Source organism: Limulus polyphemus, unplaced genomic scaffold (assembly GCF_000517525.1).
Source record: "Limulus polyphemus unplaced genomic scaffold, Limulus_polyphemus-2.1.2 Scaffold675, whole genome shotgun sequence".
Lineage (NCBI taxonomy): Eukaryota > Metazoa > Arthropoda > Merostomata > Xiphosura > Limulidae > Limulus > Limulus polyphemus.
The window spans coordinates 409,494-422,725 of NW_013666285.1; the positions used below are offsets into that span (position 1 = coordinate 409,494).

At 35.1% G+C, this 13,232-nt stretch overlaps 1 protein-coding gene across 4 annotated transcripts in view; it reads left to right on the top strand.

Moving 5' to 3' along the window:
* LOC106459887 (iroquois-class homeodomain protein IRX-6-like) overlaps positions 1–13,232 on the top strand; it is an 87,656-nt gene that overhangs the window by 62,016 nt on the left and 12,408 nt on the right. For all 4 annotated transcript variants that reach the window (XM_022386461.1, XM_022386460.1, XM_013919559.2 and 1 more), the window contains exon 4: positions 1,191–1,663. In XM_022386461.1, coding sequence (XP_022242169.1) covers positions 1,191–1,663 — 473 coding nt within the window. The remainder of the gene's footprint in view (positions 1–1,190; positions 1,664–13,232) is intronic.

Genomic DNA, 13,232 nt, shown 5'->3' on the forward strand with positions numbered 1-13,232 from the left:
TTAGGTCGAAACAACAATTTATATGCATAATGAAGTGTTTTATTTTGGGGGGGGGGCATACTACATGTTTCGATAGAACATTGGTCTGTCTTCTTCAGGAACATACAATTAGATTACAGTCGATACTCAAACTTTTGTTTTCTACGTAACAATGAATTTGAAATAATTTTCTAGTTGAAAGACTACGTACTTTGCTGTTAATTTTAAGCCAAAACAAACTTAAAAGAGCGCAAGCGAGTGGATACTTTGTCTCACGTGACTTTCTATTTTAAAAGTGTAAGTCTTCAGATGGATAATTTATACAAATTGCGGCTGCTGTCTGGCAATTCTATTGGCATCAAAGATAATGACCGTGTAGAATAGTGTTTCTGAGTAAATTCAACAAAATGCAGACTGACATCTAGAATTTGGTTGATACAAAATATATTGACCATATAGAATATTGTTTCTCACTAAATACAACAAAATGATGGCTGACAACTACAATTTGGTTATGTCATGCATGCCACAAACATATCTGAAGTATTGTACAGTAACTAATGGCATACAGTAATGAAAACTGAAATATACCAGGGAATATCCTGTTCAGAAAGGGTATATTCATAGGTCTTATCCCTAGGATATATATATCTGCTTCAGTAAAAATACTACTGGAAAAACCAAACCAGTTTACTTTTGTTTTTTGGGGTCCCTGTGTTCCAGAGAAGAGATCATTGCATCTTTTGCACACCCCCCCCCCATTTTCGTCCCTGGCTGCTATGTAGAATATGGTTATGTTATATCATCTCTAATGATATTGGAGATACCGACTACGTGTAGTATTTCTGAACAAATTTTACATTTAGGAAATGTTGTGTACACGCACTCAAACAGGCATTGTGTAAAGTGACGGTGGGTGGAAAACAACAAGACGTTATAATCTCCCAGTATGGAAATAATTAACTCATCTTCTGAAACTTTGTACTCAGGTTGCAGCATATAACAGTTTATGTGCAATTTTTCTCCCAGTCGTATCACTGTGTGTTGTTTGCCTTGTATTCGATATACGATAACCAGATGTGTATTCTAATGTTGAAAAATTAGTTGTTTAGAAAGACCCTGGGGAGATGACGACAGCCGAACAATAGAAAACACGGAAAGACTAACAGCTTAATGTCCTATTGTTGACGTTGTCATTGTACTTGTTCTAGGTACGGAGATTTGGACTTCAACGGAGCACGACGGAAGAACGTGACACGAGACTCTACTAGCACTCTCAAGGCCTGGCTGAATGAACACAGGAAGAATCCCTACCCCACCAAGGGAGAGAAAATCATGCTGGCTATCATCACCAAGATGACATTGACACAAGTGTCCACGTGGTTTGCTAATGCCCGTAGACGGCTGAAAAAAGACAACAAGATGACCTGGGAGCCCAGAACTAAAAATGAAACAGATATAGAAGATAATGACAATGATAAAAGCGAGGACGTCAGCGATGAAGAATTAGTGAAAAATATACGTAATCGTAATGATGAAGAAGAAAATAATCGTGAAGATGAGATAGTGGATATAAATGAAAATATTTCTAAGACAGCTGGAAAAGAAGTAGGTGATTCGATTGAGACGTACAACTGTAGTGAAACCGTATGGGAGGAGCTTGCTAACCAGCAATTAAGCTCAGGTAGATATTTTTATCACCATAAGAAAGTTTGATTTATATTGACCACTAGGCTAACGCCATCTACATATATATATATATATTTATTATCTGCACATTTATAGTGTGGAAATGGACGTTGTAAACCATGTTATCGTTCTATGTATCTTCCTTTTAGGGCTTGTCGTTATTTAAGGTTATCGTGCCTGGACTGTAAATCTGAGGGTTTATGGTTCGCGTCACGTGTCAGTAGAAATGTGATCTGCACTTTGGAGCCGTGGGTGAGCTATAAGAGTGACATTCACATCCTACTACTATTTGGTCTGACAAATGTATCCCAAGAGTTCGCTGTGAGTGTTTTTGACTAGCTAGCTGCCTTCCCTCTATTCCATCAGTTCAAAATTAGGATTGGCCATGCACAGATTGCTCTTCAATGAATTTGTGGAAAAAATATAATAAAACAAGCCAACCTCCCGTTTCTAGTTTCATCCTCGCGAGTTACTATATGCATTAGTTTTTGAAAACTCACAAAAATTATCAGTTTGGATTTTTGTCGTAATTTTTTAAAGTTAATTTTAATCTTCCTTTACAACTTCGGCACAATTTTTGGAATACATGTTTTTTACTGCGTGTACTTATGAATAATAAGACTGGACTTGCAAACGCGTAGAGACTGCCCGTAAGAACAATGCTTCTAGAATATGCATTTAAAGAAAGAAAAAAAATAGAATCAAGTTCAAGCTGTGTATTTACATTATGAATACTACCACTGAGATTTGAACGCGTCTGCTTATTGACTGCTACACTAAACGCGTTGCAAAGGAAATGATATATAGAATAAATTCTGGTTTTGTAAATGCAGCTAATCTGTTTTTGTTTTATTCACTGGCCAATTTAGCTAAAAGGCCAGGTTACTAATCCTAGGATTCAGGCATTGCCATCCCTAATTCATAACTGTTGACCAGTAGGAAGACAACCAATCAGTCAACAGCGCCTGTCGCTTATACGGTTATTTATAACCGAATAAAGGAATATACTGTGACACTTAAAACTTCCACACACCTGAAAGTGCAGAGCGTAATTAGCAGTATATCGCGGCTTGAACCAAAGGCCCTCCAATACGCAGGTACTAGGCCAGGTCTGGCCCTATCCATATATGTATCGTTAAGTGCCAACATAACAAAAATTACTTTGCAGTTTTTCTGACATGTGATTTCATACTGTAACATAATACATGAGATGTGATAGTGTTAGAAGTGAACAACTTTCGCATATATTCTTGTAATCCTACCGCAAAAATTATTTTACTTATATTGTAGATAGTTGTACATTCTAAGAGCCAAAGCTAGAAAACAAAACAAAAACATATATCTACGTGGACGAGACAGGGAAATGTTATGTCTTCAGTTTGCATTAACGATTTTCGGAAAACAGTAGGAACAAAAATTATATAATTCACAGTGAAAACAAACAAACAAAAAACGATAAACTGAGCGGTTTTTGTGGACCATTTCTTTTTAAGAAAACGAAAGACCGTTTTCTAAAAGCGCGCGAGTTTTCTTAAATATACTTCATGCAGTGTTGCATTCCGTTTGTGTAGTCAAACGAAAGCCATTCAAGGTTGAGGAGAAACCCGATCACCTTGGTGCAAGATATCAAATAAATATCATTATTCCTTTCTTGAGAACAGGATCCAAGGTATTTCTGTAATTCCAAAGCATATAAACACGATCTATTAGGAGTTTAGCTTCATAACTGAAACTTTATCTTTTAAAAAATATTTCCAGTGTTTTAAGCAGTAAGACTTCAAAGTGACCGATGTTACCGCAAAAATAATTGGGTTAACCAATGATATTCCATATGAACGACATCAGCATTTTAAACACATTTTTCTAAACTATATATGCGTCCAGTTGATCGTGTGTACGTGACTTTATTGGTTCGAAAATTCTTAATAACATATGAGTCATGACAAAAATTTAAACAAAAATATCTCGTTAATATTTAAATTAATCTCATTAATTACTGCTTGCATCCTCTAAGTATTTTACATAGAAAGTGAGTAATTTTAGCCATTTAATATTTTTTGTAAGTTTTCTACACAGCGTGTTCTAACCTAAAATTATTTAATATGATGTATATATCTGTGGGCCTGTCGGTAGTGAACGGAAGTCAGTAACAAGGGTTAACTGATTAATAGAGTATTATGACTTGAAACTATATAAGGACCTGAAGAAACTACTGTGATTTCTGTTGTTTTTATAAGAAAAGTGCCAAATGTTGTTGCTTTGTACTTTCACAAAGTACCAGATGGCTAAAGTTGTAGATCTTTCACAAAACGTAAACTGTGATCTCAAGTGTAATAAACTCAATAACAAGAGTTGTAGGTTTGTGTTATGGTTAATGAGTCAAATGCATTTGTTTTCTTAATTTTTTTATATTATTCGAAGTGCCTTTAACTTGAAAGAAAATCGATTGTTACATTAGTAATACTATTGTCCTAATTTAGTGGTTTCAGATATTGTGATGTTTTAAGACTATAATTGTTGGTATTATTTACTACACATGGTGCTGTGAGGTTTTAATATTTTACATGTTAGTATTATTACACATGGTACATTGAGGTTTTAATGTTTTACACGTTAGTATTATTACATAGGGAACTATGAGGTTTTAATATTTTACACGTTAGTATTATCACACATGGTACATTGAGGTTTTAATGTTTTACATGTTATTATTATTATTACACATGGTACATTGAGGTTTTAATGTTTTACACGTTAGTATTATTACATAGGGAACTATGAGGTTTTAATATTTTTACATGTTATTATTATTATTACACATGATACTTTAAAATTTCAAGATTATGATTATTAGCATTATTACGTATGTCTTAAGAAAAGGGTTAGTATTATTACACACGGGTCTGAAGTTTTAAGATTACAACTGTTGGTATCATTACACTTCGTACTGTGGAATTTAAGATTTTACCCGTTAGTCTTATTATACCTGGTATTTTAAAGTTTTACAAAAATTATAATTATCAACATTATTACAAATGAAGTCGTATAATTGTTAGTATTATGACTAACTGTTAGTATTATTACCGTGAGGTAATAAGATTATAACTGCTTATATTATTACATTTCATACTGTAAAGTTTTAAAAATATAATTGTCTATATTATTACATTTCATACTATAAGGTTTTATGATTATAATTGTTTATATTATTACATTTCATATGTAATGTTTTAAGATTATAATTGTTAGTATTATTACATTTCATACTGTAAAGTTTTAAAAATATAACTGTTTATATTATTACATTTCGTACTGTAAGATTTTAATATTGTAGCTGTTGCATTATTACAAATGGTAATGTGAGGTTTTAGTATTATAGCTGTTAGTTATTATTACAAATGATAATTTAAAGTTTTAATGTTATATTTTGTAATAATATAAACAGCTACTGATGATTAATTGGTACCTAGATGATACCATAGATCATTTTGTTACGACAATGAAGAAATTTACTTAACTTTGAAATATTGTTTCCTATAGAAAATTTCTTACGTCATCGCTCGTTTCAACGTTGTGTACAACATGAAAAAGTCAAAGTTTAAAGCTTGATGTTTCTGATTACAAGATAATGTTGCCTTTTCGCCAAAGAAAGTGAACATTTTTGGATAATTGCATAAAAAAGAATGTGGTATTTGTGCTTGAATAGGTGTAAACATACGGAGGATGAAAACATTACAGAATACTCGAAATCCTCAATACGTATTCACTTACTAATGGTTATAAACTGAACAAGCACATTCATGCTTTGCATAAGAAACGTGTAACTTTCTACCCTAAACTTGATATCCTTGAAAGTCCCTGCATGCTCACTAAACGATAAGCACTGGTAAACCTGTGTTTGTAAAACTGAAAGAACGAAAAAATAACCACCAAACAACATCTGAATGTAGAGTTGCAAGTTTATGTTTAGGTACATTTTATGACATAATTAGAATTGGAATTTTAAACCTGAACAACACTTTTTGTGTAAGTGGGCTTAAACGGCCAGGTCGGAAACCTCTAGGTTTCAGATATAGAACTTCTTTGACTTTGCACTACTAACCAGAGGGAAAGCAACCAGCACCCGCCGCCATAAGGGCTTTGCCCGACATTGAACCAAATAATCATAATCTGTGGAATACACTATGATTGTCAAGAGTGATTTGGTGGTAAAAATAGAAAGAAAAATGGCTATAGTTATTCTTAATCTTTCATTTACAGAACAATTCCAATGAATGCAGCTAGTCATCACCACCCACCGCCAACTCTTGGGCTACTCTTGACCAACGAATAATTGGATTGACATTCACATTATAACGCCCACACAGCTAAAAGAGCAAGCATGTTCGTTGATGGGATTCGAACTCATGACACGAAAATTGCGAGTCGAGCACCCTAACCACCAGGCTTATTTCCTTTATTACGAATAAACTATACTTAAATTCAAAAAAAGATACCATTATTAAAAAAAAAATCCACATCACAAGTTATACATGCAGAAAACACAGAAATGTAGTTGTTTTTCTCTAACATAGCTACAATCCGCATGTCGTAGTTCTGTCATCTCTTGACCGGTTTGAAATCTAAGTACAATTTTGGACTCAGGAGGTCAAACCCTTTCGAATGATGTATTTGACTGCTCCCAAGATCTCATAGATTAACGTACTCTAATCCTGCTTATATGAATTTTAAGTTGATGGTAGGTTAGTAGAGTTCCTGATGAGTAATAGAATCGAATAGGGTATACACGCGCCCCACGCTTGGTATTGCTGGCGCATAAAAATATAGCTAATAAAAAGGGAGGAAAAAAGGTCTCATAGATTAATCAAAACACAAGGTAGTGTGTCTTGCGCCACCCCCCCCCCCAAAAAAAAACAACGTGCAGGACACACTGTGTGTTATTAACAGGAGTGATAATTTAGCAATTTTACACCTTCTGTAGCTCAGACTGTGGTAATCCAAACTATCACATATTTTCGGTGGATGTGCTCTACTGGACTTTTACTTCATATACTAAATTTCAGGGCAATACATTAAGAAATACCTTAAATATAACATCTTCAATTTTTCGTTCTTTTCACCAACAGTGCGGAAACTTTATTTGATATATAAACATATCTTTCATGGATTTTTTTTTTCAAATTTTGTACACTAACAAATCTTTGCAACCTACAACTAGGAGTCTCAATTGGTGTAAATATAAGCCACCTGTACAAAGTTATTCAACAAAAACCGCTCAAATTTAACGCACGCCTACGCAAAAAGTCACGTGAGCTATCGGTTTAACATTTTTACTACAGCTTCAGCCAAGAGTAAAAGCGGACCGTTTTTAGTTTTTTGTTATTCAGATTAAAGACGGCTGGTTTAGAGCAGGAAAACTGTAAGGTGAAAGGACGTACAGATACATAAGTATTAGTTAGGCCAAGAAAACTAGATTAGCAGTTTTTAGCTCATGTTTCAAAAGAATCATATGGATGGACGATTATTATTCATTTCCAACTCTTCAGCACAAATTCATTCAATTTTATGAAATTATCCCAATTAAAGAGCGTTTAGCGTCACATGATATTAGCTTAAGCAATTAGCATAAATAATAATTATTGATACGGCTGTATCGATTGCATGGGGTTGATGACAAGAAACTGTTAATCTAAATTCCATGGCGTTAGTATAAAGGAAGTTATTAACACTGTTTTAAAGAGGAAAATTGCCACCATATATTTTAAAGAATCTGGTTGGTTCTGTAAAGTAAAGGTCAGTTCCGAATAATAGGGTTGCGATCCTAAAGTTAATGTTGGTTACTATCGAGTGTCACTTTCTTATTTGGTGTGGCTTGTTGGTGTGTATTGATAAAAGTCATGATATCTGATCAAAAACATCTTAGGTGTGAAAAAATAGGTGCTGCCAAAAAAGGATTCAGTGTGCGACTTAAAAGAATGAAATCAAAATGGCGGCAAAATTGGTAGCTACACTTATAGCATTGATAAAAATTGTACAGGAAATATTCATTCATTAGTTAGCTAGGCCGCGTATTTTGTTTTATCTACCATCATGCCCAAAGTTGAACAAAAAATGCGGCCTGGTTAAGTTAAACCTACGTGTTAAACGATGACACAAAGTAATAATACAGTTCTTATTTCTTGCTAATGTAATCACAGTTTCTAAATCTCAGACTATAATAACTTTCACACGTTGAAAGATGAACTGCTACCAATCAATTCCAATTGCATAAATTACTACAATAGCAGACTTTACAGCTGTTACTAATGAGGTACGTTCCCCTTCTTTTATCACGTTTATACCCTTAGGAAAACATAAAATCCTTACATTACGACAGTCATACTAGTGCCATATATACATATAATAATTTCTTTAACAAACTGTAATTCCAGAACCATAAGTTCATGGCAAAAAATAACGAAAAATTAGCAGTGTTTCTTCACAAAATTAGAAAAAAACAACAACATCCAACTTGTATATTTTTTATTTTTGACACAGGATTTCTTTTCCTATTTTGTTTGTTTGTTCGTAGTTAAGCACAAAGCTACACAATAGGCTATCTCTGCTCTGGCCACCACGGGTATCGACACCCGGTTTCTAGCGTTGTAAGTCCGCAGACATACTGCTGTGCCACTGGGGGGCTTTCTATTTTAAATTATCACTGGTGTTATTTTTATCAGTGTCATTGTTGTTAGTTTCACTCTTAGTCCGTCATTGTATTTGCTACTATTTATAATATCTGGTGCTTTTTTTTACTAGTATCGCTATTACCAGACATTTCTTTAAATCTTTATGTGGTTAAAACACAATAATATGAATAACAATAATAGTGTAGTTTTTTTTTTTGTTTTTTGGATAGTCACATGCCATGTGCCGAAAATGGAAACAAAAACAAAAAACTAACAAACATGGAAACCTTCCGTTGTCCTGAGTATTTTTATTATTAAGTAGCCCCCCAGTGGCACAGCGATATGACTACGGACTTACAACGCTAGAATCCGGGTTTCGATACCCGTGGTTGGCAGAGCACAGATAGCCCATTGTGTAGCTTTGTGCTTAATTACAAACAAACAAACAAAATTATTAAGTAATTCTTATCTTGCTCCAGAAATGCTGACTTTCGGTCATGGCATAGAAGCTATTTTGGTCGAATGTCAAACAGATAGCTTTATGGAAGATTATGCCTGGCATGGCCAAGTGGTTAGGGCGCTCAACTCGCAATCTGCGGGTTGCGGGTTCAAATCCCCTTCCAACCAAACATGTTTATCTTTTCACCCATAGGGGCGTTATAGTATGACGATCAATCCCACTATTCGTTGGTAAAAGAGTAGCCCAGGAGTTGGCGGTGGGTGGTGATGACTAGCTGCCTTTCCCCTAGTCTTTCACTGCTAAATTAGGTACGGCTAGAACAGATAACCCTCGTGTTGCTTTTTGCGAAATTCGAAACAAACCAATTTATGCAAGATTGATCCTGTAAACTTCGCCTTTGACTATAAAGTAAAGTTATCAAAGGCTATTCTGTTATATGAAAACACTGAAAACTTAGTTTGCTCCACAGACAGACAGGCAAAAACACGGCCTCTATAAGGATTTCCACCTACCTGCAATATGAAACTGAGGTTAGGAATCAATAAATGGTCATTCTCAAACAGAAGAATTAAGTTACTTGAGTAACGACGCACAATACAATAAAATGTAGGCAAACAACGATTTGTAAGCATAAGGAAGAGTTTTACGTTCCACCACCAATAAAACTCTTTCTTATGCTTATAAATCGTTGCTTGCTTACCTATTATTATAAGAATTAAGTTGACTTCTAGTAAAGGTGTTCCTGCCCATTGAATTTCAGTTGGTGGTGGGTGCTGTTGAGTAACTTCTTTTCCAATGGTCTGCCAGTTTAAAATTGGAGACGAGTGTGCTCTTATGTAGCTTAATACGAAATTTCTGGAAAACAAAACAAAAATAATCATTTTACCGTTAGTCCAGTCATCAATTATTTTACTTGTTGAGAAGTTAGAAAAGTAAATAAATGAGTAAGATTTGATTTAAGCAGTCGGAATTTAACTAACCAGATTAACAAGAAAAACTGCAAAATTTGGATATTTTATATAAATTGTAAACTTTAATTTATTATTTTTCAAACAATTGCTTCATTGTTTTCTGGTTTTTATAATTTTTGTAATAAAAAGTAGCCCATGACCATACAAAAGCTGTTAAATAAAGAATAGTTTGGTAAACAAAAAAAGAAGAAAAAGGAATATAACCTTTGAATAGCCGTCCCTAATTTTGAACTGGTAGATTAGAGGGAAGACAGCTAGTTAACTTCCAACTCTTGAGCTACAATAACCTGATCCAATTGTGGGGTTTGATCTTCATATGTATAGCGCACTAAATTGTAAAACGAATTTTTGTGGTAACGGGCTGCGAACCTGTATTTTGGACTCCCAGTCCTGCATATACTGACGACTGTGCCACGCCCAGCCCTTAGGAGAACGTGAAACAATGTCTTTTGAAGCCATGTTACTTATTGTATAAACTACGAACTCGTTCACAACAAAATATTGAACGATATGAAATTGACTAGAATGAGATAAATGTTTCTGTTTAAATGTATTTTGTGGCAAAGTATTGATCAATTATTGTTTGTTTTTTTCAAAGTGCTCAAACACCAATGTCGATATAAATATAATCGTGAGGAATTTCAAAAATAAAACAATGAAAAAGTATTGAGTGCCTTGTATTTCACATTAGACCCTACCTGGACTGATGTTTAGCATGCCCGGATTGAGAATCCAAAGGTTTATAGTTCGTTTCCATTGCGGAAAAAACGCGCTCCGTATTTTGGGGCAATGGTTGCCTTTTAAGGGTGACGGTCAAATTTCACAAGTTAGACAAATAAAAATACCTCGATAGTCGGCGGTAGGTGCTGTTGACTAGCTGCTTTTCCAATGGTCTATCAGTTCATAACTGGGAATGACTATAGATAGATAGCTCTTGTCTAACTATGCGCGAAATTTCTACAAAACTTATCATTGCCCCCCAGTGGCACAGCGGTATGTCTGCGGACTTACAACGCTAGAAACCGGGTTTCGATACCTGTGGTGATCAGAGCACAGATAGCCCATTGTGTAGCTTTGCGCTTAACTTCAAACAAACAAACAATGCTTATCATTGCAGTTACATGGGTACCATGTTCTTTAATCTCTTCACCAGTTGTTCAACTCATTGAGAAGTTTAAAAAAAACAAACGAGAGGGATATTATTTTAGCAGTCGTAATCCAAAAATACCGTAACTATGTTCAATACAGACGACTGTTAATATAGAGCTACTGGCATTTGTGGTTCGAAAAAAACCTCTACCCTGATCGTTTTCGTACAAGCTGACCTCTTTACTTGTCTTCTGAACGCTAATTCAGAAGACATCTGTAGGATGTTACCAGATGTGTTGCACTAACCTACTCTTCTTTATTTGCATAGTTTCTCGTTGTATATTTTTCTCTGCGCACATTATATCTTGGTTTGAATGTCTAAAGTCAAATACACACATATATATAAGTATATGGGATACGTACTGCATGTTTGTATACCAAGATAAGCATCTCTTTCTGTTACATCGTATTTTATCAATATTAGATATTAAATAAACTTTGTAATTTTAACGTGGACACAAACAAACATGAATGAGAAATACTTGTATACAAGCGAACAACTACATGCGCACATTTAGGAGCTGTTTTTTTTTTCTTTTTATTCTGAAGTAATGTGAGATCCCTGATGATGGATCTTTTGTTGGAAGAGGGGTGGAGTCACGACATTTGCAGTGAGAAAGCACGCACGTGACACGTGCAGTTGTCCTTGTTCTAAACATGAGCGGGTGGGGTTATGCAAGGGGGTTGCGGTCATAAAAATTTATAGTCTGGCGTGAAGAGGTTCAACCACTTCGTGCAGTTAGCATCAACATTGAATGCACTTGCTGAAACTGAAGGTATCATTCGTTTACGATCATTCTGGTTTTGTAGCAGTCAAGGCACTTGCTGTGTGCCAGGTTGACGGAGTCCCAGGGTTAACTTAGTCCTCTACCTCCCACGACGGCACGGTGGAACTGCTTTATGTGCCCCACCGTACCGTTTGACGAGTTTTCCTCAGTAGGACACGAGAGAAAGCCCTTTTAAGAAACAGGCCTTTCCCTTTTCTGTTTTACATTTTGTTTTCTCTATACTAATTTTTTCGTCAATGATTTATTTTGAATTATTTTAATAGTAGTTAAAGCTTAAGTAAGTGAGTTAAATTCGAGGTTTTCACGTGTAGAAGACTGACGTTTGTCATTTGGCAGGCATTTACAAGATATCAAAGGTAAAGAGTGCTTCTTAAAATCAAAATTGTTAATTAAAGAAGCGAAACGATGAGTAATGACGTGTTCAAATATTGTTTTAGGTGTGCATTTCTGTCTGTATTAAGATGGCAGAAAAGCTCATTTGAATTTAACTAGTGTAATAAACAAAATCGCTAACAGAGACACGGGAGAGCATGAATAGAGAGACAATGTTTAATTTAAATAACTTGTTGAAAAAATATTGAGATTCTTGTGAGAAAAACGTTATAACATTTGTATCCGAAAAAACGATGAGAGTACTAAAACATTTATTTCTTTTTAAGTATATAAATTCCCCGGTGGTTCAGCGGTACACCTAAGGGCTTTTAACGCTGAAATTACTGGTTTGATCCCGACGATTGACACAGCTCAGATAGTCTGATATAGAGCTTTGCGCGGAAACGAAACAAATTGAATGCCCCCCAGTGGTACAGCAGTATGTCTGCGGACTTACAACGCTAGAAATCGGGTTTCGATACCCGTGGTGGGCAGAGCACAGATAGCCCATTGTGTAGCTTTGTGCATAACTACAAATAAACAAACAAAAACTAATTGAATATTTAATGCCTACTAATGAAAAAAGCAAATGTCCACGTATAGTGTTTGTTTTTTGTCATGTATGTTTCATAATAAATTCCGTTCACGGGAAGGCCTCTCAGTCACATACCTGTTGCGGTAGGATATTTCTTTGATAGGTTATAGTAAATGTTTGGTTCAGCAATAACTGGATCTTCGTTAATTCAGAATAGATTCATCAATTTTTTCATTGCTTTAAGTTTAAAGGGTTAAGCTTCTTGCCGACTAGTTCGAAATGTCTCAATTTTGAAAGAAATGCTTTTCCGCTAGATTTAAGAAATATTTCGCTTTTTCTTTATACTATTTGTTCCATATCTGTAATGACGTGCTTGCAAATGGAAAATAAAATAAAATGATTAATTCCTTTTAACTTTAGTTCGACGAATCCAGAGTTAACAAACCACTTAAGTCAATGAGGCCCGGCATGGCCAGATGGTTAGGGCGCTCGACTCGCATTCTGAGGGTCGCGGGTTCGAATCCCCGTCACACCAAACATGCTCGCCCTTTCAGCCGTGGGAGCGTTATAATGGGACAGTCAATCCCACTATTCATTATTAAAATAGTAGTCCAAGAGTTG